This window comes from Paramisgurnus dabryanus, chromosome 11 (assembly GCF_030506205.2).
Source record: "Paramisgurnus dabryanus chromosome 11, PD_genome_1.1, whole genome shotgun sequence".
NCBI lineage: Eukaryota > Metazoa > Chordata > Actinopteri > Cypriniformes > Cobitidae > Paramisgurnus > Paramisgurnus dabryanus.
In genome coordinates, this window is record NC_133347.1 from 29,586,465 (window position 1) to 29,612,068 (window position 25,604).

The window sequence follows — 25,604 nt, forward strand, 5'->3', positions numbered from 1 at the left end:
AGTGTTTCATGTTAGTGTACCTACACTATAAGTATAGTATGTATCTGGTATTACCCAGTACTTATCTTTAGATACATAATAACTCTTTAGATACATAATAACTCTTGATGTTTTACTTTTTCTGTGGTTCAAGCTGTTCCCGGTCAGTATGCCTACCTTGAATTGTTTCACCAAGTGTTTAGTGAACAGTAAGTGCAGATATCGGATAGAAGTCGCTTTAAAAAGATGATATAAGCAGGTTGTCAGAAAAAAAATGATATAGTCAACAAATTGGAATGGGGCATCATGTTCTGCAGAGTAAATCCAGCATTATAAAGAAAAATATTTCTGTCTATGAGTCGATCCATTCAGAGAAACAGAGTTACAAGGAAGAGCAAAAGAGTGTGTATATTTATGTGTGTGTGAAATAGAGAGACACAGTGTCACTCAACAACTTGAGGCCACTTCCATGGGAAATACTGTCCTATCCCTCCTATAATGGACACTTTTAAGGGATGGACTGCTCTGGTAAGTCCCCAGGCCCTGATAAACCAAAATTCCTGTCTGGACATAAACCCAAACAACATTAGTAGCCACACCACTACCTCTTTCCTCAACCCCCATGTGCCGCCCTGCCAAAAAGCGAGACAGATTCCTCCGTCTGTCAAATAACACTACACTTATCTTCAGACGGAGGACAGTGATAACATTCTTAGCATCAGCAATGCACCACCATAACACTTTGGAGAGGCTAAAAGCTTTGACATCTCAACCTGAATCCTGACCTCAAAACTGCCTCAGCATGCATACATACATAATGTAAAACAATGCTAAACTGGAAAAAATATGTTTGCCTTTTGTTATTTCACAAATCATAGCGTAAAGCCTTAATGCTCACCACAGGAGTGTGTCATAGTTATTTAACTTTCAGCCATGGGCTGGATAAGGCCTTTTATGGTGTAATATCATGTGACTGAGCTACACAGTCTCACCCCATGGCGTCAATATTTGACGACACTTGAGCATGCGTCAATATGTTGACGCGGAGGGTATACCTTTCGCGTCATTTTTTGACGAACTGGGGACTTCAATACTATTACGTCCGTTGCATTCTCTTTCCTATTTTCTTACCATTTTCGCGTCGGTTTAGGGTTAGATTACGCAAAATTAAACAGTGTACGCGAAATTAAACAGTTGTCACCTGGCGTTGGGGTTAGAGTTAGGTACGCGAAATGAAACAGTTGTCACCTGGCGTTGGGGTTAGAGTTAGGTTTGGGTAGGGATGTCATTATGTAAATCTAACCCTAAACCGACGCGAAAATGGTAAGAAAATTGGAAAGAGAATGCAACGGACGTAATAGTATTGAAGTCCCCAGTTCGTCAAAAAATGACGCGAAAGGTATACCCTCCGCGTCAACATATTGACGCATGCTCAAGTGTCGTCAAATATTGACGCCATGGGGTGAGACTGGGTTGGACTGAGGTATGGATGAGACTCATTTAGCACTGTCAGCTTGCTACATCCCTGAACTGACCACTGAAAACTTCATGTCTAAGCAATTCATGCGAAATGTTTTGCTATTGCGTCCATTTTCATTCCACTTTCTTTTTAAATGTTTGGTTTAATGTGGGTGTGGATGTAAAAACAAAGAAAAATGCATTAAGGTTGCCTAAATAAATGATGAAACAAACCATAACTTCAGTCCAGAGGTGTCTGGATCATCACAAGATTGTTGATACTCTAATGTCAACTTTCTCCGATATTAGATTACGGCGTTCATAGCAACAACTTAACACTATCCCCCACACCAAAAAATGACAATTATATTCTCAGAGGGGGTTTGGAATTTAGATCTGATGCTAACTGGGTGATTGCCAAGTCATTTAAAATATTTATGTATTATTTGTCTTAGAGTTCAACCTGAATAGGACAGATAAACTAATTGTCACACTGTTCAGTGGCCTGTTATGGCTGTTGTGTTATCTAGCGTATAATAAAGTCATTTGTGATGAGCCGAAGTTCATGCTCAGCGGCGCCAGCAGACAACACCTGTCACCGGAGCGGATCTAAGATTAGGAGAGTGGCTGTTCTCCATATTAGGGTGTACACGTGCTTTAATAACCCAGAGTTTTTCTTTATCAATCAATGACTGCTTACCAGAATCAGGATGATAATACTGTGCCAGTAGGGTCGGGAAATGTAAGATTTATCTCTAAAAGGATCAAATACTTGTTCACCATGATACAGATAAAGTTCAACATCATCTATTTGTTGCCAAAGTGGAAGTTAAATTTTATCCAAAGTAACTTAGATGCATTAAAGTGCTAAGCTTTTTCTCAGTATGTGTTTTGTCCTGGGAATAAAACCCACAACCTGTTCAACAGGGACACAAGTCCTTCCTCCCGTGAAGACTCAAATGTACTATACATTGATCTTTGCTTAAGGAGAGAGAATTGACACGCTCTTTAAAGTGATTCCTAAACGCTGTCCTTTTCCACTTGTCCACATTGATTTTTACATGAGGCGTGAAAGGAGAGTAAGTCAAGGCCGGTCATAAAGAGGATGTTCTCAACATTATGCGATACGCCTCCAATGTCTCATCTTTCAGCTAATCTTTGTGTTTAAAGTAAACAGCGTGCGTGGGGGCAGGCTAATAAATTTCATTAGCCACATCAATCATCAAGTGCTTGACATTTATTGTGCTGGTGATGGGTTGATCTGGTGGACTCAGGGACAGACGGCATCAGTGATAAATGTCGCTATCTCTAGAAAGACAGAATAAATAGACTTGAATCTTTTGAGGGAAAGAGTGGAAATATGGCGGACGAGGGAAAGTTGTTAAGGAACATAGCCTTTAATCTCTCAGTCTTATTCTTGGTGTGAAATGCATAAATAAAAATGACAATGAAGTCATTCACATGAAAACAACTTTACACTGATTTACTGCAAGTACATAAAACAAAGTTTATTAATGTGCAGGCAAAGTAAAGAATTAAATGACAACAGCACTCATTAACACCAGTAGCAAGTTATTTACACAACAGTACACTAAATATTTTCATTTTATCTATTTCGTACACAATAAAATAATATATATATATATATATATATTCTTTTATTGTGTACGAAATAAATGTAAACATTTTTAACGCATTTTAATCACATTATTTTTGCACCGCGGAACATTTCTCATTGGATGAGTTTCGGCGGACCGATTATACTGGAGCACCAACTAGCGTTTATGACTTCAGACAACAACAAACCACAGTGAACATGAACGAAGAAGCTGATGAGATCGTTTTGGTTGGCCCCGTGGATGGGAAATTTTTTAATAAAAAACGAACGGATGGAAGCGTCGATAAGAGCATGGTTGTGTGTAAGCTATGCAACAAGGAATTCACATATCACCGCAGCACATCGAGCCTCAAGTATCATCTCAATGCAAAACATATAGCAGCTAGCGTGGACATAACGACTTGGTTGAACAAAAATAAACAATATTTTGTTGCTTAAGCTTATGTATTCAGTGATTATTCATGGTATACTAAAAATCCATGTGAAAAAATAACTTCTCAATGTTCTCAGGTCAAATATTTATATGTGATTAAAATGTGATTAATTTTGATTAATTAATTACAAAGCCTCTAATTAATTAGATTAATTTTTTAAATCGAGTCCCGGGCCCTAATATATATATATATATATATATATATATATATATATATACACATATACATATACATATATATATATATATATATATATATATATATATATATATATGGCTGCTACCCAGTCTCACAAAGTTTATATATACATACATACATACATATATACATGCATGCATATACTTACTTACATTCATACACACATAACCATAGCTAAAATAAAACTGTGTAACAGCACACCAAGGAAAAGAGAGAAAAAAATTAAGAAGAAAAAAGCAATATAACAATTTTTTACAAGTACTTTCTAAAAAATGATACATTTACTATTCTCATATTTTTTTTCCTTTCTCTTTTCCCCTTCTCCCTTCCCTCTCCCACCCCTATTTTTTAACAAAAAAGATGTAACAATCAACACTGCCATCTAGGCTAAAGTCAATCTGTATGAATGTATGTATGCAAATATAGAATTCAATTCAAATGTATTGAGCTTTTACAGTTTCGTGTTGCTTGTGTTTTAAATATGTGTTTGTTGCATCATGTGAACCGGTGTGCATGATGTGTCTTGTCAAAATAATTACCTACTGCACACACGTCAAAACCGTTTATGATAAAAGAGACGCTCACATTCACAAAATACACGCAAGACACAAACTTAACAGTTTTTTCTGATTATGCATGAGATTAAGCAAGTATCTGGCAAACGCGAGCGTCTCTTTTATAATAAACCCTATAGACGCATCTGCAGCAGGCACGTATTTTGACAAGATACGTGATGCACATGGTTCACTTGACGTGCCGAACACATATTTTGAAATGACGAACCACACACATAATGAGCTAAATACATGTTGTGACGAGTTTCAAATCCTGCACCCTCGAAAAAGCCGTCACTGCAGAAAATCATCCTACAAAATGTAAAGAACATTCTATTGATTCCTTTATATAACGACATAGTAAGGCCATGTCAAAGATTGAAATCGATGTAAAATCAAGAACCCAGTCTCGCGCAGTGTAGCACAAAGTGTGAAAATCGTGCATATGATACGCCAGTCCTTCACATTCATTTAAACGGTGCATCTTTTTTGATGTTTTATTTATTGGTTTCTAAATTTTTTTTGCAATTTTTTACCATTTTCGCTTGGGTTTAGGGTTAGAACAACTTTTTGTTATATAAAAATGACATCCTAACCCAACTCCAACTCTAACCCCAACTCCAAGCGACCATGGCTTAAATATAGACAAAAACATGGAGAAACCTGTATATTAAATAACCTCCTTAAGCAAATCTCAAATCTAACCCTAAACCCAAGCAAAAATGGTTTAAAAAACAGAAAAAAAATAAAACGACAAAAAAAGATGCGCCGTTTAAGTGAATGGAAAAGACTGGCATATCATATGCCAGTATGTACTGTACGATTTTCACACTGTGCTATTTATACGCATCTACATGAGACTGGGTAGAAATCAATGACTGAAATCAAACTTTGATGCTATTAATCTCATAGTTAAATTATAAGGCGTAACAGTGGATTTCACAGACAAGGTCACTTATGGATAACATGCATCTGCTGTACAATGAAACAGTACACAGTAAAAAGATAATTTTTACACCATTCAATTGAGGAGTGACCAACTGAACATTGAAGTATTTATTTATTAACAGTGTTTCCACTTCTAAAAGTGTTTTAGAAGTCCATTTTAATGTTTAAACAGTGATGCTAATGACACCAAATCCACAAACATGTAAATACACTTACAAGGCTTTTAAATGATTGCATGCCAGGCTCGATTTATCAAATAAGGTCTCCCATTACAGTGTGAAATGGCTGAAATGTTTTGCTTTACTGGGATCACTGGCATTGAATGAATAAACTGACTGCTTGAACTTTGTCCCTTAATAAGCACACTGGTAGAAGGAACATCTAGTTTGGGAGCCGTTGTATTTCCAGACAATATCACTTGGCTACAGCTTTAGATTTCACTCTGAATGTTTTAGTGGTCGATGCAAGGACTAATCTGATTTGGACACCTCTCAAGCCAGGAGGGTAAATGTTCTCTAGCTACAGTTCATTTGACGCGCACAACTGTGTTTTGTGTTGCCTCGTCGTAGAGAGACGAAATTATACAAATGATTTTCCTGCAATTAAAACTATTAGAGTTGTTATTTTTAGTTCATTTCACTTTGCTTCAATTGTCATCAGATATAATTTTTCCACTCAGCTTCAACTGATTGGCAAAGCCTGTACTAGATATCTGGTTTGATGGTTTTGATTATACAGATTTAAAACTCTTGTTTATTCTGCTGTTTAACACTAAGACAACTTGTACAGCAGATGGGTTAAAAAGCACATTATATGCATGCACGTTTGTTGTATTTATGAACTATTCATTTAAATGTTAGTATATAAAAGTATTCATATGACACTTCGTCAATATGCCCAAAACAAAATACATTACATGGCGCATGAGGTTGCCACCAACTGAAACGTCTCTCATGATGTCTAAAATGTTGTTTAGGTTGGCAACTCTCAAGGTTGATGTCTAATAAAGCCCCTTATGAATGAACTTCACTTGGTAATTAAGTTTGGAGCATCAGCTATATGGCGTATGAAAAACTTCAAGAATCTCAATTATTAAAGCTCCACAAAAGACCTCAGACGTCATGCCGTGTTCCTCTCACTAGTCGACTTTAATGTCAAGGAAAGGTCACAGCACGCTATGCCACAGACAAATCAAACTCTACTTGTGCCTACACAGCACTTCTTGAAGCAAAATTGTGTTCATCAAGAGAAAAGAGTTGAGCCAGCAAATGATCATATTTATATCTAATCCTCCAACCTATAAGACAGTATAGGTCGCTTGGCACATGTAGCGCCCCTACCGGCAGCAAGCAATGCCACAGAAACAATTTCCTTTGTTTTGAAAGGGGAAATGCAGAAATGTTCTGCAGATGTTAAAGAATGTTTTTTTCCCTATGGCATTGTTTAAGCCCTTTACTTTTAGGAGTGTAAGTAGTAAAATAACAACCTATCCTCCAACCCATTGTTTTGGTCGTTTGCCCATTCCCCCAAATTTGACCAACAGATGTGTTTACTAAATTAGCGCCTCTACTGGCAGCAGGTGAAACTTAATATATTAAGGTATGGAATTATATATTGGGGTGTATTTTTTATTTTTATATGATATAAAACACAGCATACAAAACTTTTTTCGAAAAGTACTTAAAATATTCCAAGTGTCCCGACAACCAAGACAGAAAAGGGATCACAATCAGTGTAATATCATAGATAAGCGATTATACAGCATCTTTGATTTTAAATAAGCATTGGCTCTCATGTGTCTCATGACCAGTTGCATCACCTAAGAATCTAATATATTTATTGTCTATTGTTGATAGACATGAAGGTTTGACTAATACAGCAAGTAAAATAATTACATTTAATAACTTTTAACACGGCCACTGCAGCCCACCTGGAATATCCAGGTTGTCCCGATGGCCAGTACATGCCTGCTGCAACATGATGAATAATCTTATTTTGCAAGTATGTTTCTATCTGCATTTTGAATCTCACAAAGTCCTGCTTTGAATTATAAGGCCTTATTGATCTTTCACAGACACTTGCACTTTCATCCAAAAGCCAGTCTGACTCTGCACAATATTGATAGATCATCAATATTCTGCATTCTGCTCATATTGACGAAGCAGTATCGCTTCTCAGACAGTCAATCATAATGTGGGCAATGACATAAATTAAAGCATTTATAAAATTAGATATTTTCCAGCTGCATGTCTTTAGCTACTAAAATAAATTGGCCATGCATATTCACAAGAGTGCTTTCGAGAGTCTAAAAATTGATTCTTCACAATAATTTTTTGTTTCAATCGAAAATATGTAAATTGTTTACAGTAAAAGATCACTTTGCTAGGAGCGCTAGTAAAAGTGACATTATTAGATTTATTATTATTATTATTATTATTATTTTAATAAATGCTTAAAGACTAAACATTAAAGTAAAATACAATATATAGTTATAGTTTCCACATTTGATGTAGTTGTAAAAAGTCATACATTTGAACACTTGTAAACATGCGTACTTAAATATAGAAACCCTTATCAGCCTACAGTTAGACTAATGACCTTAACTAAGAGGATGAGTTGTGTTTTAGGCAGTAAATGCAGATCATGTGATAACACATTTTATATGAACACAGAAAGTGTAAGCTGGCCTAATAAACAAGATGTTTGTGGGGGAAAAAAACTATTATTAATAATGAATAGAAAAGCATACAATTATTTATTAATATAGGCATATTTGACTATTATATTTATCCTATTACTTTAATGTAAGAATGGCATAACTGGCAATGACAGTATGAGTATATCATGTTAATAGACCTGGTGTCCAGCCATTACTGCTCTCGCATGCTGCTTGTGATATAGTGTGTAGAATGAAAGGGCGTTTGTGCATCAGCAGTCAGTGGTGGGATATTTCTAATCATCTTCACAAATGACTTGTCAATAAACTGTCCACAAGGTCATTTATCTTTCTCACACTGTCAATATCAGCTGTACTATCCTGCTGCAGATGATGAATGGTGCAGTCATAAAGAACAATATGAACCTTTTAATACATTTAGGACGAATTGATATAAACAGAAATGTCGATTTATCACTCTCCTAGATGAACAGATGATCTTGAGCAGTACTGTTGCTTTATTGTCTTTAAATGTTACTGTGAACAAATGTTAATTTTAACTGTTTGTTATTCATTTCTTGTTTAATAATTGTTTGCATAATTCTGCTTGATTTTTTACTCAACTGTAATATGTATTAAGAGCAGTGCAAAGTGCTGAAAAAAAACCTTTTGCTGATTAGTACATTTTATATGCGCATGGATTGATTTTACACTTAAAAAATCATTTGATAGATCTGCATTTGAAAAGTGCCAGTGAATATTTTCACTAGACACACGATCAGGGGCCGTATTCACAAAGCATTTTATCTTATCACTAAGGGGCTGGACACACCAAAACTTTTAAACGCGGCTGAAAACGCCTTGAGGACGCCGAATGCCAGCTGTTTTTCAGCTGAGTGCCAGCTTTCTTCCGCTCTGCACTTTGGTAGCTGTGATACTTCAGCTGCGAGCCGGTTGGTTGCTGTGGTAATGTCCCGCCCCTCCTCCACTGTGATTGGGCGGCCGTGTGAGAACTGACATTGACGAGCGGAGCTTTTCTCCCAAAGTTGAATCTCTTTCAACTCTCGACGCTCAGCGCCGAGCGCGGAAAAACCGCCGAGCGCCGGTTTTCAGCGCGGAAAAAACCCGCTAGCTGCTGGCTTATTTGAAAAACGCCGAGCTTCCATTGGAAACAATTGAAAACATGCACCGGCCGCGGGCGTAAAAGTTTTGGTGTACACAGCCCCTAAGAGTATTCCTAAATCGCACTAAAAGATTTTAGCTAGGAGTTTTCTCTTAAAAGTTATTCACAACGCCTTTCAGACCTACTTTTAGTAAGGAAAAATGATAACTCCTAAACTAAGAGTGAGTCTTCGTTGCTACGGATGACGTCAATTCTCATGCACGAGCTGCCTCGCAATGACCACGGTGATTGGTTGTTAGATGACAGGGCTGTCATGCGTAACATAACACAGACGCACCAAATCATGGAATTAAAATATCGAAATATGTCTGTCCTTTACAAAATAATAATAATAGTAATTCCATCGAAATGCATATATAAAAGAAAAGTCGTGAAATAAATTAAATTAAATCAAGCCTAATACAAATGAAAACTGCCAATTGCCTAATAATAACGACATTGCATTAGCACTTGCTTGATTAATGTACATCCTATTAGCCTAAATAGACTACTTAAAGCAAGGAAATGTTGCCCATATTAAAGAAGCCTGCCCAATGTAATAAATAAATGATGGTGGAACTCGCCAAAACGAAAAAGAAAGCCCAAATGGATGCAGGATCAGTTTTGCTGCTGGCCCAGTTGGTGCTGGAAAAAAGAAACGTAATAAAAGGGAAATTCGGCACTGAGATATCAAACAAAACTAAGCGTGAGACATGCGAGAAAGTGATGCGCGGGTCAATGTACAAAACAACTGGCACCCGACCATCGTTTTCAACTAACCCGCCCGCAACTCGGACCGCAAAAAATAAAAAAATAAATAGTGTAACCGACCCGCTCCCTGGCCAGCATTTTTTTTAAGTAGTAATTGTTTAATAGTTAATTGCCATCTTTATTTCAAACGACCCGACCGAACGCGACCCGAATATCATAAAAAATATTTTTGGATGACTCGTGACCGCGGGTGACCGCATGCATCCGCTCATTTCGGATCAACCCGCGCATCACTGGGGAGAGGATTTGTTGCAGATCAATGCAACATTCCCGCTTATGTCGCGGACCCCGGACGAATGCGAGACATTACAATCGCAGTAGAGGGTTGAGATTGCAGCATTTAAACAGACTAGCATGGCAACAGGTATGCCTATAATATTAAATATTTAATTTCATTATTGTTTCATGTAATTCTAAAAAACTTCCTGCTTGCCATGAATGTAATGAATTATGAAACAAATGTTATAAACAATATGCTTACATTAAAGTGTGCTTTTAAGTATGTGCAATGCTTTTGAGTTGGTGAAACTGTCCATGTTAAGGAGGATCAGCACCTAAGGCATTTTAAGATCCTTTGTGAATAGGTCTTAGGGAGTTAGGAGTCCTCTCGACTTCTTTTAAGCTGTCCCAGACTTAGGTGCTACTTTTAGGGCTAAAATGCTTTGTGAATTACTCTTAGTGAAAAAAATTAGGAGTCCTAAATTTAGGAGTGACACGCCCATTATTTTTAGGAGTTGCTCCTAAATTCGCCAGTTAGGAGCTACTTTTAGCCTTAAAATTCTTTGTGAATACGGCCCCAGGAAAACAGCTTTGGTTCAATATGAAGTGATCCACTTTATTTTGTATCGTTTTTATTTTAACTTTTAAAACAGTCATTGGGGCAATCATTGATCAAGCCTGTCCTCCTTAAAAATTAACAAAATAAATAAATAAATAAAGACCCTGTATGTCACTTGTGCAAGCAGCTTATTACAACCTGTTAAGCATCCTCTAGCTGGTGTAAAATGATGAAATGATGTTTGATTGTTGCTACTAATCAAAATACGAGTTTTTAACTTTTTTATGGTCTTTTACCATTTTTCATTTGATTGATGCTTTAATCAAAAGTGACTTACAGCACATTCAAGAAATACTGCATGTGCAATTAAGTGGGTAAATATTTTTGGACTATTTAACTGTTGTTAGTGACCCGTTTGGAGACTGTAGGTAAAACTAACCCTACCACATTAGTCAAAGGGGCCTCATGACATTTTAAACATGCTCGAAGCCTTAAATACACCTGAATGTAATATTAAAGTTTGATATGTTGCCATGGCAACACTTTACATTAGTCTGACTTAAATAAAAGGGGACTGTTTTGTAATCTGTTTTAAGAGGCAAACTTTCTGTTGCCAGTTGGTGGCCCTATACCTGTGACTTACAGTAACTACATCATTATGATCAGACCCCATAACAAAACCTATCAAATTATTCAAAGTATGTCGTAGAAATAAGACACTTCCTGTTTCCCTGATTTTGCCATAAATGTACTGCTTTGCCATGGCAGCATAATTTGAGATTTGTTTGCCATTTATCATCTTCAATGTCTTAACATCATGTTGACCAAGATTTGTGGCAATCACATCAAGTCCCTAGGAGGAGTATTTCAAAGTTCAGAGCCTGCAAATGTGAAAAAAATCTGCATTAAAATCCAAAATGGATGATTTCCTGTTGGGCGGAGCTAATTACTTTAATTTTGAAAGTTGTCCATTTTGATGAGCACAATGTATGTACAAACTTTCAGGTAACTGTATGTAAAACTAATTGCACATTTTTACCGAAGCGTCAATGATTTGAAAATAGGACAAAAAAGTTGAGTAACAAATACGTGACAGTGACACGTAAACAGAAATACATGACACGTTCACGCAAAAAGGCGGAAAAACATGTCAATGTAACGGAAAAGACTCACAAATTTACGTGACTATAGGTACATAATTTCGTGATACAGGGTTGGCCCATGTCTGTGCTTTTATAATGGACCCAGAATGCCCAAAAGGTTAAAAAAATGTACGAAATACAATTGGGCTTCACACCTACTGTGCAGGCCTCTGGACTTACACCTCATTGCTTGGGCCCTAATAAATTCTTAAGAAAACAATAGAGCTTTGTGGGCTGATCTACAGCAACTATCAATTATTGTGCAGATTTAACCCAATAATGTATTAAGAAAATGTGTCTCTTTTAGGAAATTCATATTTGTGGAAAGTCAAAAACAACACATGCTTGTATAGGTTTGAGGATATTTTCAAATAAAAGTATCTTCTGCACTACGGTAGGCATTGCGGCACACATCCCCAACAAACATCAGTCAAACTAACTGTGAAAAAAAGGTTGTCTTGACCTTCTGCACAAAATTGTCTCTGTCCATTAAATCTGACATTGTGTATCGTCCTTTATTTTTCTCCAAACCCACCAATCCCAATCCAAACCCCTGAGTTTCTGTTAGCTTTAGCCATGTGATACGTGTTAAACAAACTCACTTTCTTTGTGTCCTGACAATGAGAAATTATCATGTCTTTAGTAATCCATTTCACCGCCCACTGTGTCTTTCTCACACAATGACAGGACACGAGATGTTGATAAGAATATAACAATCCTAAGCAAGCAATTGTATTTTTTTCCCTTAGTGCAGCCTTCACTATTTGTGTTATCCCAACGTTTGCCTTGGGCAAAATAAAAAATATTCAGTTTGCAGGAAGATTTTACAGGTTGGGGTGTTCCTGTGATAAAAGCATAATATGAATAATAATTAAGTTTAATCTCTTTTTTGAGTGTATTCATGTTTAATTAACTTTAGACCGTTTGCTTTAGCGTCTTGGCTACTTTAAGATCATTGCAGGCTTGGGAAAGAATTGTGATGAGGACATGGGGGCAGCCTTTGAGCTATCTATACCTTATATTGGCAGACACTATTTGCACCTCTGTATTTTCGTTAATTAACCAGATGCATTAATAACATAGAGTGTAAATTATTATATTTATTACAATTATTAAAGACATGAAAATAAAATAAAAAACTGTCATTTGTTTTGTAATATTGTGTTATTTTTGTACAAATTACTTGTCTGTGAGCTTTATCATAAAAAATAATGTGCGCAAATCTCCTCCCCTCTTCAAAATAATCTCTCTTTACTTACAGTCACATGGTATGGCAGGTAGGCGGGGTCCGGGAAAAGATTGCTTGGATTAGCAATAAGCAACATGACCCAACTTCAAACGATCCAATCAGATCTCCATGAACAAATTCAAATCCATCCCTTCCTTTTTTTATTTCACAAGCCGGTTTTACTCGGATATACGTCACTGTCGGGGAAAATAAGACAATTGTCACTTAGAGATACGTGACTTTAAATGGATACTGCATTATTGAGATAAAGTATAGAAGTCATCCCTTTGCCTACCAAATAGGGAAAAAACTCAACTTTTTTCTTAATAAACACTCTTTGGGCACTTTATTTGCACCTGCGCTTATTAAAGCTGTTATTAATTGTCCTCCTAGTATTTACATCTGAACTCTTTTTTTCCTAATTACTGTAAGAAAATAAAGTAATAGATTACTCTTTATTTTTTAAATAATTTAATTACAGTTACTTATGATGTACTTGTATTCACAGTAATACTTTTTGTACATACAGTGTACAAAGCGTAATTGCAATTTAAAGCTGCCGTAACACACGTTGTTTCTGCGTATCTAATGTTAATCTGGAGTATCTATAGAGTAGTATTACATCCTTTATATCTCAGAAGAGTCTGCAGTTTTATCAGATTATAAAAGACAGATTAGCTTTACCGATTGTTTCTGATAACTTACGAAAATATGAAGGAGAATGAGTTACTAGCTGCGGGAGGAGCGAGTCACGTTACGAGTCACAGTTTCACTACATATTCGTGTCATTTATATAATATGCACTTACGTGCCTATTTTCAAAATAACACAAAAGTCTTACTAACCACATGTAACTCATGCTCCGGTTGAGAAATCCAGCATTAAACAAACACACACGCAAAACTCCGCTGCTACCCCGGATAAACAAACTATATCCATTGTTTTCATACAGCTGGCTTTCTTCTCCTTACATCCAAAAACACACTTCTTCTTTCGTGCCATTGTTGAGTCTTGATATTAAACAAAGCTATCGCGTGGGGGGGTGCCCATAAAAATAAGTGATACGTATAGACGGTTTCATCGGACGCACGTGCAACGACGCAATTCGCGTCTGGTCCGAACTTTACTTCCGGTTTCAGTTTTTTAATGCTCTGACTAGTTGCTAAACTGAACTCGTCGAAAATGACAAATGGTTTGGTTTCCTAGGTAATCTACGTGTTGTTTATTTTGTTTGTTATATAAATAAACTACGTTTAAAGTACTTGGTTGTTATTTATTCTTAGCGGAGTTTACCGGAAGTTACGTGATGACCATGAAAGCTGCTTGTTTATGTTGTTACTACTGAAACCGTCAATAAAAACCCCTGAAACGTCAGCTGGGTCCGTAATCGGAAAAAATATTCCGAAACTTTCCTGAATTGAGTGTGAATGTAGTAAGAAATCCGATTTGTTTTGTTTTAAACTGGAACAATACAATTCAACATGCACAAACTCTTAAAGCTCTCCTTCTTCTTTCACCAATTCAGCTGTTGATTTTCATCCACCACAGACTGAGTGACGGCAGCCTCCACATTAATCAAGATCAATCAAGCGTTTACATATCTAAACACTCCGGGCTCACCAAAACAAAAATGCTCCCAATAATGTGGAGAAAAACGTTCACTTTGTGGCTTTCATGGTGTGGTTGTGTGAGCCAACTGGATGTCACTCACGTGGTTCAAAAGGCCTTGAGCTTGCTCTTTGCTGGTTCTTTTTGGAAACTTGCGGCTTTTGCCATCCATTGGCTGAACTGCTGTATTGCCTCATTATCCAGACATGTGGGGAATTATTTTTGGCATTGAGCTCTACAATTTTCCACTGCAAACCCCTGAAAATGTGCTTGCATTACTCCGTACCCCCAAGATCCAGCCGGAAGACAAATGACTTCATTGGCTAGCCAAAGTTTACGGAGCTTCTTAATTGCATTTAGAGAAAAACCCAATTAGCTTGCGACAAGAAGACGCGTTGTTAACAGCGTGACTGAGGCTCAAACTAACACGCTGTCGTTAAAAGTGCAAGAAAATGTAACCTTTAAAATGAAGCAGTGTTTTCTTTTTATGTCCTGTGTCTATTAAGACAGCTGTGCAGGAAAATCAAATCTTGTTTTATTTTGTGTCAGTGTGAACAGGATTGAAGTCTAAAGAAACAAGCCTTGATTGTGTTTGTTAATGAAGATGGGCTTATATCATTAATAACAACACACACTTGTGTTCATCAAGCATGGCTTGTTGTTCATATATGTTTATTATAATGTCCCACCATAATATTTCTGTTTTTGGACGCTTTTGAAAACCATCAGCGTGACACAGTAATTACTAGTGCTTCACAGAGATTCATTTATACAACACACCCTGACGAACTTGTGTAAGCAAATAATTCAAGAAGGGTGTTAGAGGTTCAGTTGTTTAGAAAAAAGTGTTTTTACTTTAATGTCTCTAACCTTAGCATAAATTGCTCTAAAGCCAAGAAAAATCTGAAAGTTAAAAATTATTATTAAAGTACAATCTACTGTAATAAACCCATTATTTACTTCATTATTAAATATTAAAGTACTAATATCTACTGTAAAAAGTAATACCTCAATCTAGCTTATAAAAATTGTTTTAAGTTGCATTTTAAGTTGCAAAGTAAAGCATTTTTTAAGTATAATAAACACTGTAATATTACTTTATACAAACGCAACAAAATTAAACTAATAGTTCTAGTATTACTTAGTTTAATTTACTTTTCCTGGTACAGGTCTCTTTTTGTGTTGTTGTTTCCATAAACATTGATTTAGACTTTATCTTTCTGTAAGATATTCAATCAACGCGCCCAGTTTCGTTTTGTGAAGCTGTAAACGCAACATACTTCAGTATGCAGTAAATGCACAAGAACCAGTTTTCTGAACAATGGTAACTACCAAACTCAAAGATGAAACAGAAACTCTTCAAAATCTCGTAGATAAATAAACATTATAGTATTTCTATATAAGTCTTTCTTTTTAGTTAAAAACACATAAAATCGCGTTTTAAGTCCCATGCAAAGCATGCTGGGAACTACGAGTCTACGGCCTAGTTATGTTTACTAAAATCATTCATATAGTTTCAACACAAAATTATGAAATTAATTAACTTCTTACAAATTTAAGTGAATTATACATGAAAAAATGAAGCTGGATTTACTCAATAATGTGTTCATTTAGAACTACTAAAATTATTTAACTTTTTATGTTATTTTAACTCATATTTTGATTAAAAAAGATAAGAAAATTTGAAAATGTTTAATACAGTTCACTCATTTTATCTTTGTTAAATCTACTAAGGCACAGAAAGCATTTTTACAGTGTATATAAGTTGAATAAAACTTTTTTATGATACAAATAGATTTGTGACCTGATCCAGCAAAATGAGTCACAGTGACCCAAATTTCAAAATTGAGATTTTGGTATCAGTGGAAAGAGGAGATAATAAGCTTTCAAATGATATCATAGTCAAATTCATACCTTGAATGGTTTTAAAGATATAGACATTTGAATTAAGGTTGTCTGTCTTCTTTTTCCAACTGAAAACCTGAGAAAAACGCCTTTAAAGTTTTTTGCCCCTTTTTTGTAGATATCTTTCAAAATCCATTGCATTTTTAAAGGGATAAACAATTTATTTTACAGCTTAATTTGACCAAAGACATTAATATAAATGCTATTTCAGTAAACCAAGAAACAAGCTTATAAATCAAACAGAATGATGTTTATTGAAAATGTGAAGTAACAGAAAGGTTTCTGTGATGGTTGGGGTTTGAGTTAGGGGAAGGGAATAGAACATGGAAACCAGAGTGTGTGTGTGTGTGTGTGTGTGTGTGTGTGCGTGTGTGCGTGTGCGTTTTCGCGTGTGTGCGTGTTCGCGTGTGTGCGTGTTTGCGTGTGTGTGCGTGCGTGTTCGCGTGTGCGCGCGCGCGTGAGAAAAAATGAGAGAGACAGAGAGACAAGCAAAAAGAAAACAAATAATGCTTGCCTATGCAATCATATCTTTGTGTAGGCTAGTTGACAATAACAGTGTAAACAATTCAAAAAGGAGTTAAATAGGAGAGTAGTGTGCTGCGAGACTGACAAGAGGATGGCTGGACCAATCAGGTGCCCCGGGGTTTCCCATTGACAAACGATCAGCGTTTATGAAGATTTCTGATTGGCTCTAAAACAACGTGTAACACCATATTTGGAGAGATAGTGACGTTTCAGGGGATCCCCGGAATGCTCGGAGGTGACGAGAGTATTTGAGAAAAGCAATTTCCAGCGGATTAAGTAAAACTGTTTCAACTTTAATAGTCATTTAAACACCTTTACTCAATTATTTGGACTACGAAACTTTGGGAGATTATGTTTTAATGTCTGTTCTTTGAAATTAGCTAAAAATATTTTTTTTGATAATTTCATTGTTTTTCCACATTATCGGCTCATATCTTAAAATAGAACGTTGCGACTTCCGACTCATTTCGCCAGATCGGGTCACATTTATATTTTTATTTGAGTAAGATCAGAAATCTATTTGTAACAAGTTGCTTAATTATTTTAAGTTATTTTTGCCGTGACATAGGACATTACTCAGTAAATGGCTGTAAACTTGGCACTAACATTGACTAAATTTATAATGTCCCAAAGTTTATTCTGTTTTTTTACAGTCCACTCCAGTTTTGTCTTTAATTACCATTTCTACATTTATTGTTACCATTACCAACTTCTGGGGCGACATAAAGTCATCCAAGTACAACAATGTATAAGAAGACACATAAAAAATATGATTACAAATCAGAGTTATTCCATTAAATAGTTCTGAACTATTATTTAAATACATGTAAAAACTTAAGGTTTTATTTATTTTTAAACACCACAATACTAGTTTTCTTTGCAGTATTCAAAATCTGAAAAAACAGAGCAACATTTAACTTAAACACATACCAATAAATAGTACATTTAGAAAAGTAATCTTAAAATGGTTTTCTAATTTTCTCAGCGGCTGTATATTAATCTGTTACTTTGTCATTGTATAATGAAGTGCTGATGTCAAGCCACATAAATTATGTTATATTTGTTAGTAATAATTCATAATCATTGCTAATCATTCACTGTTTCTATTTTTTCGCAGCAAATGCTGAATGATCATGAAGCGTCATCTGAAGACAGCTGTATTAAAAAGGTACTATTTTGTTTTACTTTTTACACCGGTGCCAAACATGCTTTATGTTCAGGCCTGCAATCACAGGTCGATGTCACACAAAACCATGCCCACTATTATTATCCCCCCTCCTTTCTCCAAAACCCATCGGAAAATGTAAGGGTGAAAAGTTTGCAAGGCCACTCATTCTCTGTAAAGGATGCGCAACTAACTTGTCATTAGAATATTAGTAGACTGTTTCGGGAAGGGTTCGGGAAAGGCTTAGGGTTAGTAAATGTCTTAAGTGGACTATCAATATAAAGTGATGCACTATATAGTAAATGTTTTATTTTGTGCTGCTTGTCTGTTTGTAAGATCTCCTCAACAAATAGTCAGATTTATTCTCCATGACATACCGTGATAAGGTGCATGTGCCTTATCATCAATAGATTTATCTTGTGTGGTGTGATTTCATAAAGGTTTGTTTGAATTTGTGTTTTTTATTCATTTCTACACCTTTACAGCATTGCACTTATCTTTCAATCTTTAAGTATGGAAATAAAGAATTTTCATGTTTATTTCTATCATCTCTGAATGATGCAATCTGCTATGCTTCATGCCTCTCCATTGAGCTTTTACATGTTTGGTGCTTGGCGCGTATCACTGCCTGTATTGTATTTATAAAGCAGTTATTCTTGTGTGGGACAGTGGGTCTCAGTGGGTAGAAGTGTTGCCTCAAAGCAAGGAGGTCTCTGGTTCAAGCCTAGGCTGGGTCGAGAGACATTTGTGTGGAGTTTGCATGTTCTTCCTGTATCAGTGTGGGTTTACATTACATTACAAAATTCCATTATTGGAAAATTGTATTGCTCTTTCTAAGCTTGTGAGGCTTGGGTGAGATTATGATGTTTCTACTAAAATTCTTAAGGAGAAATAACAGTAGTACTGAGAAATGAGAAATATCTGAGAGAAAATTCCTAAATGAGAAACATGGAAGATCTCTTTATTGTCTTTCTTTCTATGTAGCTTTTTATGGCTTTGGGCTTTTTTACATTTAAGGTACAGGACCGTAGGATGAGAGACAGGAAGGGAACAGAGGCAGGAAAGTACCTTTAAACTTTTGCTGTTGGAAATGCTGATGTGCTCTATACAACACATGCAATTCCTTTAAAGGGGACATATCATGAAAATCTGACTTTTTCCATGTTTAAGTGATATAACTGGGTCCCCAGTACTTGTATTACCCTAGAAAATGTGAAAAAGATCAACCCAGTAACTTAGTTTTGATAAAAAATTCTCTGTAAGCATGTGAAAAAAAGATCATTCAAATTGGGCTCCCCTTGTGATGTCAGAAGGGGATAATACCGCCCCTTAATCTGCACTATCCAACCACGGTACTGCCATTTAGTGCAGTGATCAGCTCATTTGCATTTTAAATGACGCACCCAAAAACAGCACATTTTTGCTCACATCTACAAAGTGGCAATTTTAACATTTTATAATAAATTATCTAGATGATATTTTGAGCTAAAACTTCACATACGCACTCTGGGGACACCAAAAATTTATTTGACATCTTGAAAATTTTTTGTGAAATGTCCCCTTTAAGATTATGATACTAATGGCTGATTTAGCAGAGATTCAGTTTTCTCTTATTTTCTTACCATTGTCGCTTCGGTTTAAGGTTAGATTTACATCAAATGACATCCTTACCCAAACCCAACTCTAACTTTAGATATAGATGCCTTGCAACAATGGTTTAAAAATCATAAAATAAATCATGAAATTTTTTTATAAACCAATACATAAAGTGACATCCTAACGCAAACACCAAATCTAACCCTAAACCGAAGCGTCACTGGTTTTAAAATAGGACAAAACATTTGAGTAGCAAAGACACGTAAACAGAAAGGCATGACATGTTCACGCAAAAAGGCAAAAACCGTGTCACGCTTAAGACTCACAAATATACGTGACTACAAGTAGGTATATAATTTCGTGATACAGGGTTGAATCATTTATGTTTGGAGAAATGTTTGAAATGCTTGAAAAGATCCAATGGGTTATTTCTCCTTCCAAAAACACTTTCATATACAAAGATGCCACATAATCTGTCTAAATCCCACCTTCACAAACAGACATTTCTGATCCTTGAGCTGATCTCTTTCAGATGTACTCAAAAGTGTCTCGCATAGAAAGTGTTCACATGTGTGTCAGACAACATTTATGCTTACAGTACATTGAGTTTACAATGATAGTACAAAGAGACATAGATTCATTATAGAAAATCAATGTGTTGTAATTGTATTTGAAATAGATACCCTACAGCACCGTGCCTGTGTGTCTGGTTGAATATTAAAACAGTTGGCTTTGTAAATGTAGCTAAAATGGGCAGCTGATGTTTTAATGGGAAAGAGATTAATAGCTCTTTTGACAAGCTCTCAGACATCCATGGGCGCTTTCTAACCCCTACTGAGACTCTTCATAAACTATACAAATGACCAGTGTTATCTTTATATATACCCTTTGTACCCTTTATTCATGAAAGATTTATTTCCTATAACTACTAATGTTTAAGGAATCTTCAAAATTTGGTTTTGATGATGTGTGCATATGTATGTGTGTATGGTCCATAGAAAAGTGAATGGCGAGTTACGGTACTTGACATCATCAAGTCTGTTTAGCTGAAGGCGAATAACCCTGTTCATGTTAGCTTTACCAATCCAAAAAATCTGCTCCTGTGAAAAATATAATCTCAAACAAACTGCAAATTTACGGCATTTGATTATGCCCCAAAATACATCACAGGTCACACGGAGCGTTGTGCAACCCTTAGGCAAGTTGCTTCAAATGTGACGACTGATTGATTATCATGATAATTTGTTTGAAATGATTGTCTGGATAATAATCACCGCCATCCTCCCCCTGCCGTGTGCTGCGTTTTCATGCCCTCTTGTTCCCCTGTATTATGCGACTCCATCAGAAATGGCCTCTGGTTATGGAAGCATAGTAACAGGGGCCTCCTGGTTGGGTCCTTAGGGGCTTAGAGGCCCCAACGATGAATGATGACCTAAAGAAGCCAGAAATCAGAAAGAATAAACAGGGCAAAGAGGAGAGGGAGACAAGTAAGGCTGGTAACTATCTGTAGTGGAGTGCAATTATACGCCAGGCCAGGCAGCCCGAGGGGCAGTAGTTCGGACTAAAGAATGAATCAGGGTCTGGGTCCTGACCACCCAATACACTTTCTCACACAAACACATATCTTGCTTTGAAAAAAATTGTTTTAGGTCTTAAGCTGATTTTTGAAACAAAAGTGTTTCCATGCTGAAACATGCCTGTTCAATTAAAACAGAAAGCTTTCTCGTACACAAGTGGTACAGTAGACTCTCTTAAAACATGGGGAGATTGAAGATGTTTTGCTTTTTCTGTCACAATGATAGTAGACGGGCTGCGTAGAAATAATATTTTAGCATGACTAGAGAATACTTAATGATAATATCCCTTTTCCAGGCCCCTGGCTTAGTTACATTTTAATGACCCTTGACTGACAAGCGTTTATGCATATTTCTGTGCATGTTGAAATGAAATTAATACAGTATTATACTGGATGTTAAGTTAACATAAAATAAAAATAGACCTTATTGTGGACTGGATATGTTGTTTTAGTGGTGAAAAGGGTTTATCTTCATAATCTTTTATCAAAATGTCCTCCACCTCTCAAACATTTTTCCTTTTTGGATGACATCATCAAGCTCTCCTATTACTCAGGCCGACCACCCCGCCAACAACCTGACTCCATTCAGGTTTGAAAAACTCAAGAAATCAAGCTCTGTCATTTGTATGTTAAAGACAGTAATGTATACACAGTAATGTTTGTGGGATACATCAACGTGATCTCATGAGAATTCGTGTGTATTTTTACGTTTCAGTGTGGTTGTACCATACGTACATTTACTTACATTTAAAACACACTAAAATGTATAATATCGACGTTTCGACAGGACTAATACGTTACAGCTTTACAAACGTACAGATTTGTACGTAAGTTATTCCTATTCATAATATTAAAATCATGGGCATTGCCGTTTCTCACTCATAATAATGACATGTTTTCAGTCATATTTTCTGACTTATTCATTCAAGACAGTTTACCCATTTACCTAATGAAATGATTTTGATATTCAGAGAATTTTAAAACTTTAAAATGAATAACATTTCTGTATTTATTTAACTATGTTTTAATATTTAGTTAGTTTGAGATGATACACAAAAATGCGTTTTCTCCTATGCTGTCTTCTACGCAATACGTTGTTATTGCTATTAAGCAATAATTACACCAAAATACAAAATAAATTCACAAAAGATGCTACTTTTATTCATTTGCTGTACTCCACAGCTTTAAAATACATACGATTGCCAGGAAAAGATCCAAATTCAACCCATTATACAGCAACTGCAAAGTCAGATCGCACGTTCGTTATAAATTCAAATATCGCGCCTCAAGAAGCTTTACGACACATTGCTTTATGGCAGTGATAGCAAAAGCTATTTGGCTCTTTGTGTACCATGTGACATATTTGCGTCATTTCCGTTGGTGTACATTTGAAATGTAATAAATAAATGCGCCTTGACAGAGGGAAGACGATCAACGTTCTCTGGGATCAAAAACTTTAATACTTCTCTTTACTTTACTTCATATACTCCAGAGAGGACCGCGGCTGCAGCACATCGTCATTTTAACTACTTTTGGTACTGATTTTAATATTCAGAATAAATAAGTTGTTGTGATTACACTTGGCTGTCTGTTATGCTTTTTGTAACAGTAACATTAAATGATTTTAATAAACTGTTTTGCGTAGGACTGTAGTGGCTTAAATTATCCTTTGAATGCTATATTGTTACTAAAATGTTCCTAAACATATTTGTCTGTTATGTTGCATAATATAAAAAGAATACATTACGTATTTAAACATTTTGTATAAAAAGGGTTTGGGTTTAGGGCAAGGCTTGGGGTAGGGTTAAGGTGGTAACATATCGCTAAAATGGTTAAAGTAAAATTAAACAGCATTTGGGTTAGGGCTAGGGTTAGGGGTCAGGTTAGGGTTAGGAATGAAAAGATACATAAATGTTTTACGTTTTTTAGCTATTAAAACTTAATAATGCTACGTTAAAATGTTGTAAACACGTCTACATTGTATACATTGATACAAATATGGGGGGCTTTTTACCAGACTGATCTCACGGTCGTGTTATAGTCACAACATTTTTTATTGATTTATTCGTGTCCATGGCACGAAATTCAGCTTTTTAAATTTTTTCGTGTCACTCGCACAAATTTCTATGAATAGTTTTTTGTTTATGTGGCACGACTTTCTTTTTTGTGTCATTTTATGTCTTGTTTTCTCATTGTTTTTTTTCTATTTTCTTACTATTGTCGCCTGGGGTTGGGGTTCAAATTACTTTCTGTTACATTTTTAGACATCCTAACCCAAACCCCAACTCGAAGAATAGTTTTAAAAGTGTAAGAAAAACATGCAGAAACCTATACATAAAAGTACACCATAACCCAAATCCAACCCCAAGCGACAATGATTTAAAAATAGGAAAAAAATGACACGAAAAAGAAAGTCGTGCCATGGACACGAAAAAAAGAGTGATACAAAAAAGACATTTGTGAAACTTCGAAAAAGCTGAATTTTGTGCCATGGACACTAATAAATTAATCAGATTTTTCGTGAATATAACACGACTTTCCGTGAGATCATGTTGCTTTTTACAGTACATGGACCATCTTAACCAACTTTCAAGCTTCTATATAACTATATAATTCATAGAAGTAGTAACTAGCAAAAACTATAAAGAATATTTACAAATTAAGCTAAAGTTGTTAAGTTTTGAGTATTACACTATACAAATCGTGTGTGGTTATGTGTATTAGAGTATAAAAAAACCTTGTTCTCAGCTTTTCAAAGCGCGCTGCTTGCATACGCATATATTAAACCACTGATATCTGTAAAGGTTGTTTGTGAGGGCGGATACAAGACATTTTTTATCCGGCCTCTTATTCCCAAAGGCATTCCCTGTCATACTATCGCTCCTCTTTAACAAGAACAGAAACAAATGTCTCTTTCTGCCACATCTGTGGGAATTGTCCTTTCCAGAACAGAATGCTGTCATTATCTTCCCAGCATTCACAGGACTAGAAAGACGGCGAGAGAGAAAGATTAGTGATTGAGGATGGAATGATCCATTGTACACAGAAGCTGGTCTGTGACGGCACAACTCCGTCGTGCTGGAATTCAAGTGGGAGAGACGAGAAGGACCAAATAGAAGGCTGCTAAAAAAGCAGTATACATATGATTTTTTAAACCATTATTAAACATTTTAAACAGTATTACTATTTCTTTATGAAGCTTAAAAAGATGCTTCAAACAAAGATACAATGAAGTGGTTGTCATTTTCTACAAAGGTAAAAAACTCATGTTTAAGCATTGTTTCGTAATAAATAGGCCCGCGCAGAATCCACACCCACAGATATCCGCAAAAAATGGCACGGATTTTAGATCCTGTCATTGACAAGCATTCATGCCCGGTGCGTGCACGTATTCTTGAGCAGTAGTCTGCGCTGTGTCGTTTTTAATAGCAAGCACAAACTATTCGAGGTGTCTGAATTAAAACTTACAGTTAAGGAGATCTCAATTGTATCTGTCCACTACGATGCAACAAACACCACTTAATCTGTTTGCATGATAAATGCTCTTGTTAGGTTTAAAGTTATATTTACAAAAACTATGAAAAACTGTTCTTGATACGTCCTAAATTCACCCTAAGAACATATTACTATAACACAAGCTTTTTTATTTTGATATATATATATATATATATATATAGCAAAATAAAAAGCTTGTGTTACAGTTATGTTCACTTGGTGAACTTTTTAAAGAATTATATTTGTAATTTTAGATAGATAATATATGGTCCTGACATGCACATTATATTCAGAGTACTGAGTTGGTTTAATATATTGGGTGTGCCATTGGATTTGTATTGTAAACCTTAAAGAAAAGCGTATATTTAATTTGTAATATTTTCCACTCCTTTTTTCCTCAGCTCTTTGAACACATTTTCTGTAATCTGTACTCATTCTACTTATCTGACCTCATTTCTTAGCAGTGTCAGTATTAGTTGATAAATTGTGTCTTTGGATCACTCTTATCTCTCCAAATTCTGTTGTTGCTAACACGCTCGGCACTCCACTGTCTTGCAAAACACCGTTTAAAAGCAAACTGAACTGCAGTTCACAAACAGCTCGTTTCTCATCCTATTGTGGTGCCTGTCATCTCATCCCATGCCACAGAAGAGCCAAATCCCTTGTTTGTTTTGGAGATCATGTGATAAAAACGACAACGTTAACATTCAGGATTGCTGACCTGAGAATGCACTGCAGAGGCTGGACTCTATGCGCTTTGAGAAGTCTTTTGTTCGCCAAATAACCTAAAGCTTTCTATCCATATTTG

The 25,604-nt window shown here is 35.9% G+C and overlaps 1 protein-coding gene across 5 annotated transcripts in view; it reads left to right on the forward strand.

Moving 5' to 3' along the window:
- Positions 1 to 25,604, forward strand: part of prdm16 (PR domain containing 16) — a 249,802-nt gene that overhangs the window by 112,399 nt on the left and 111,799 nt on the right. For all 5 annotated transcript variants that reach the window (XM_065247748.1, XM_065247754.1, XM_065247749.1 and 2 more), the window contains exon 3: positions 18,082 to 18,132. In XM_065247748.1, coding sequence (XP_065103820.1) covers positions 18,082 to 18,132 — 51 coding nt within the window. The remainder of the gene's footprint in view (positions 1 to 18,081; positions 18,133 to 25,604) is intronic.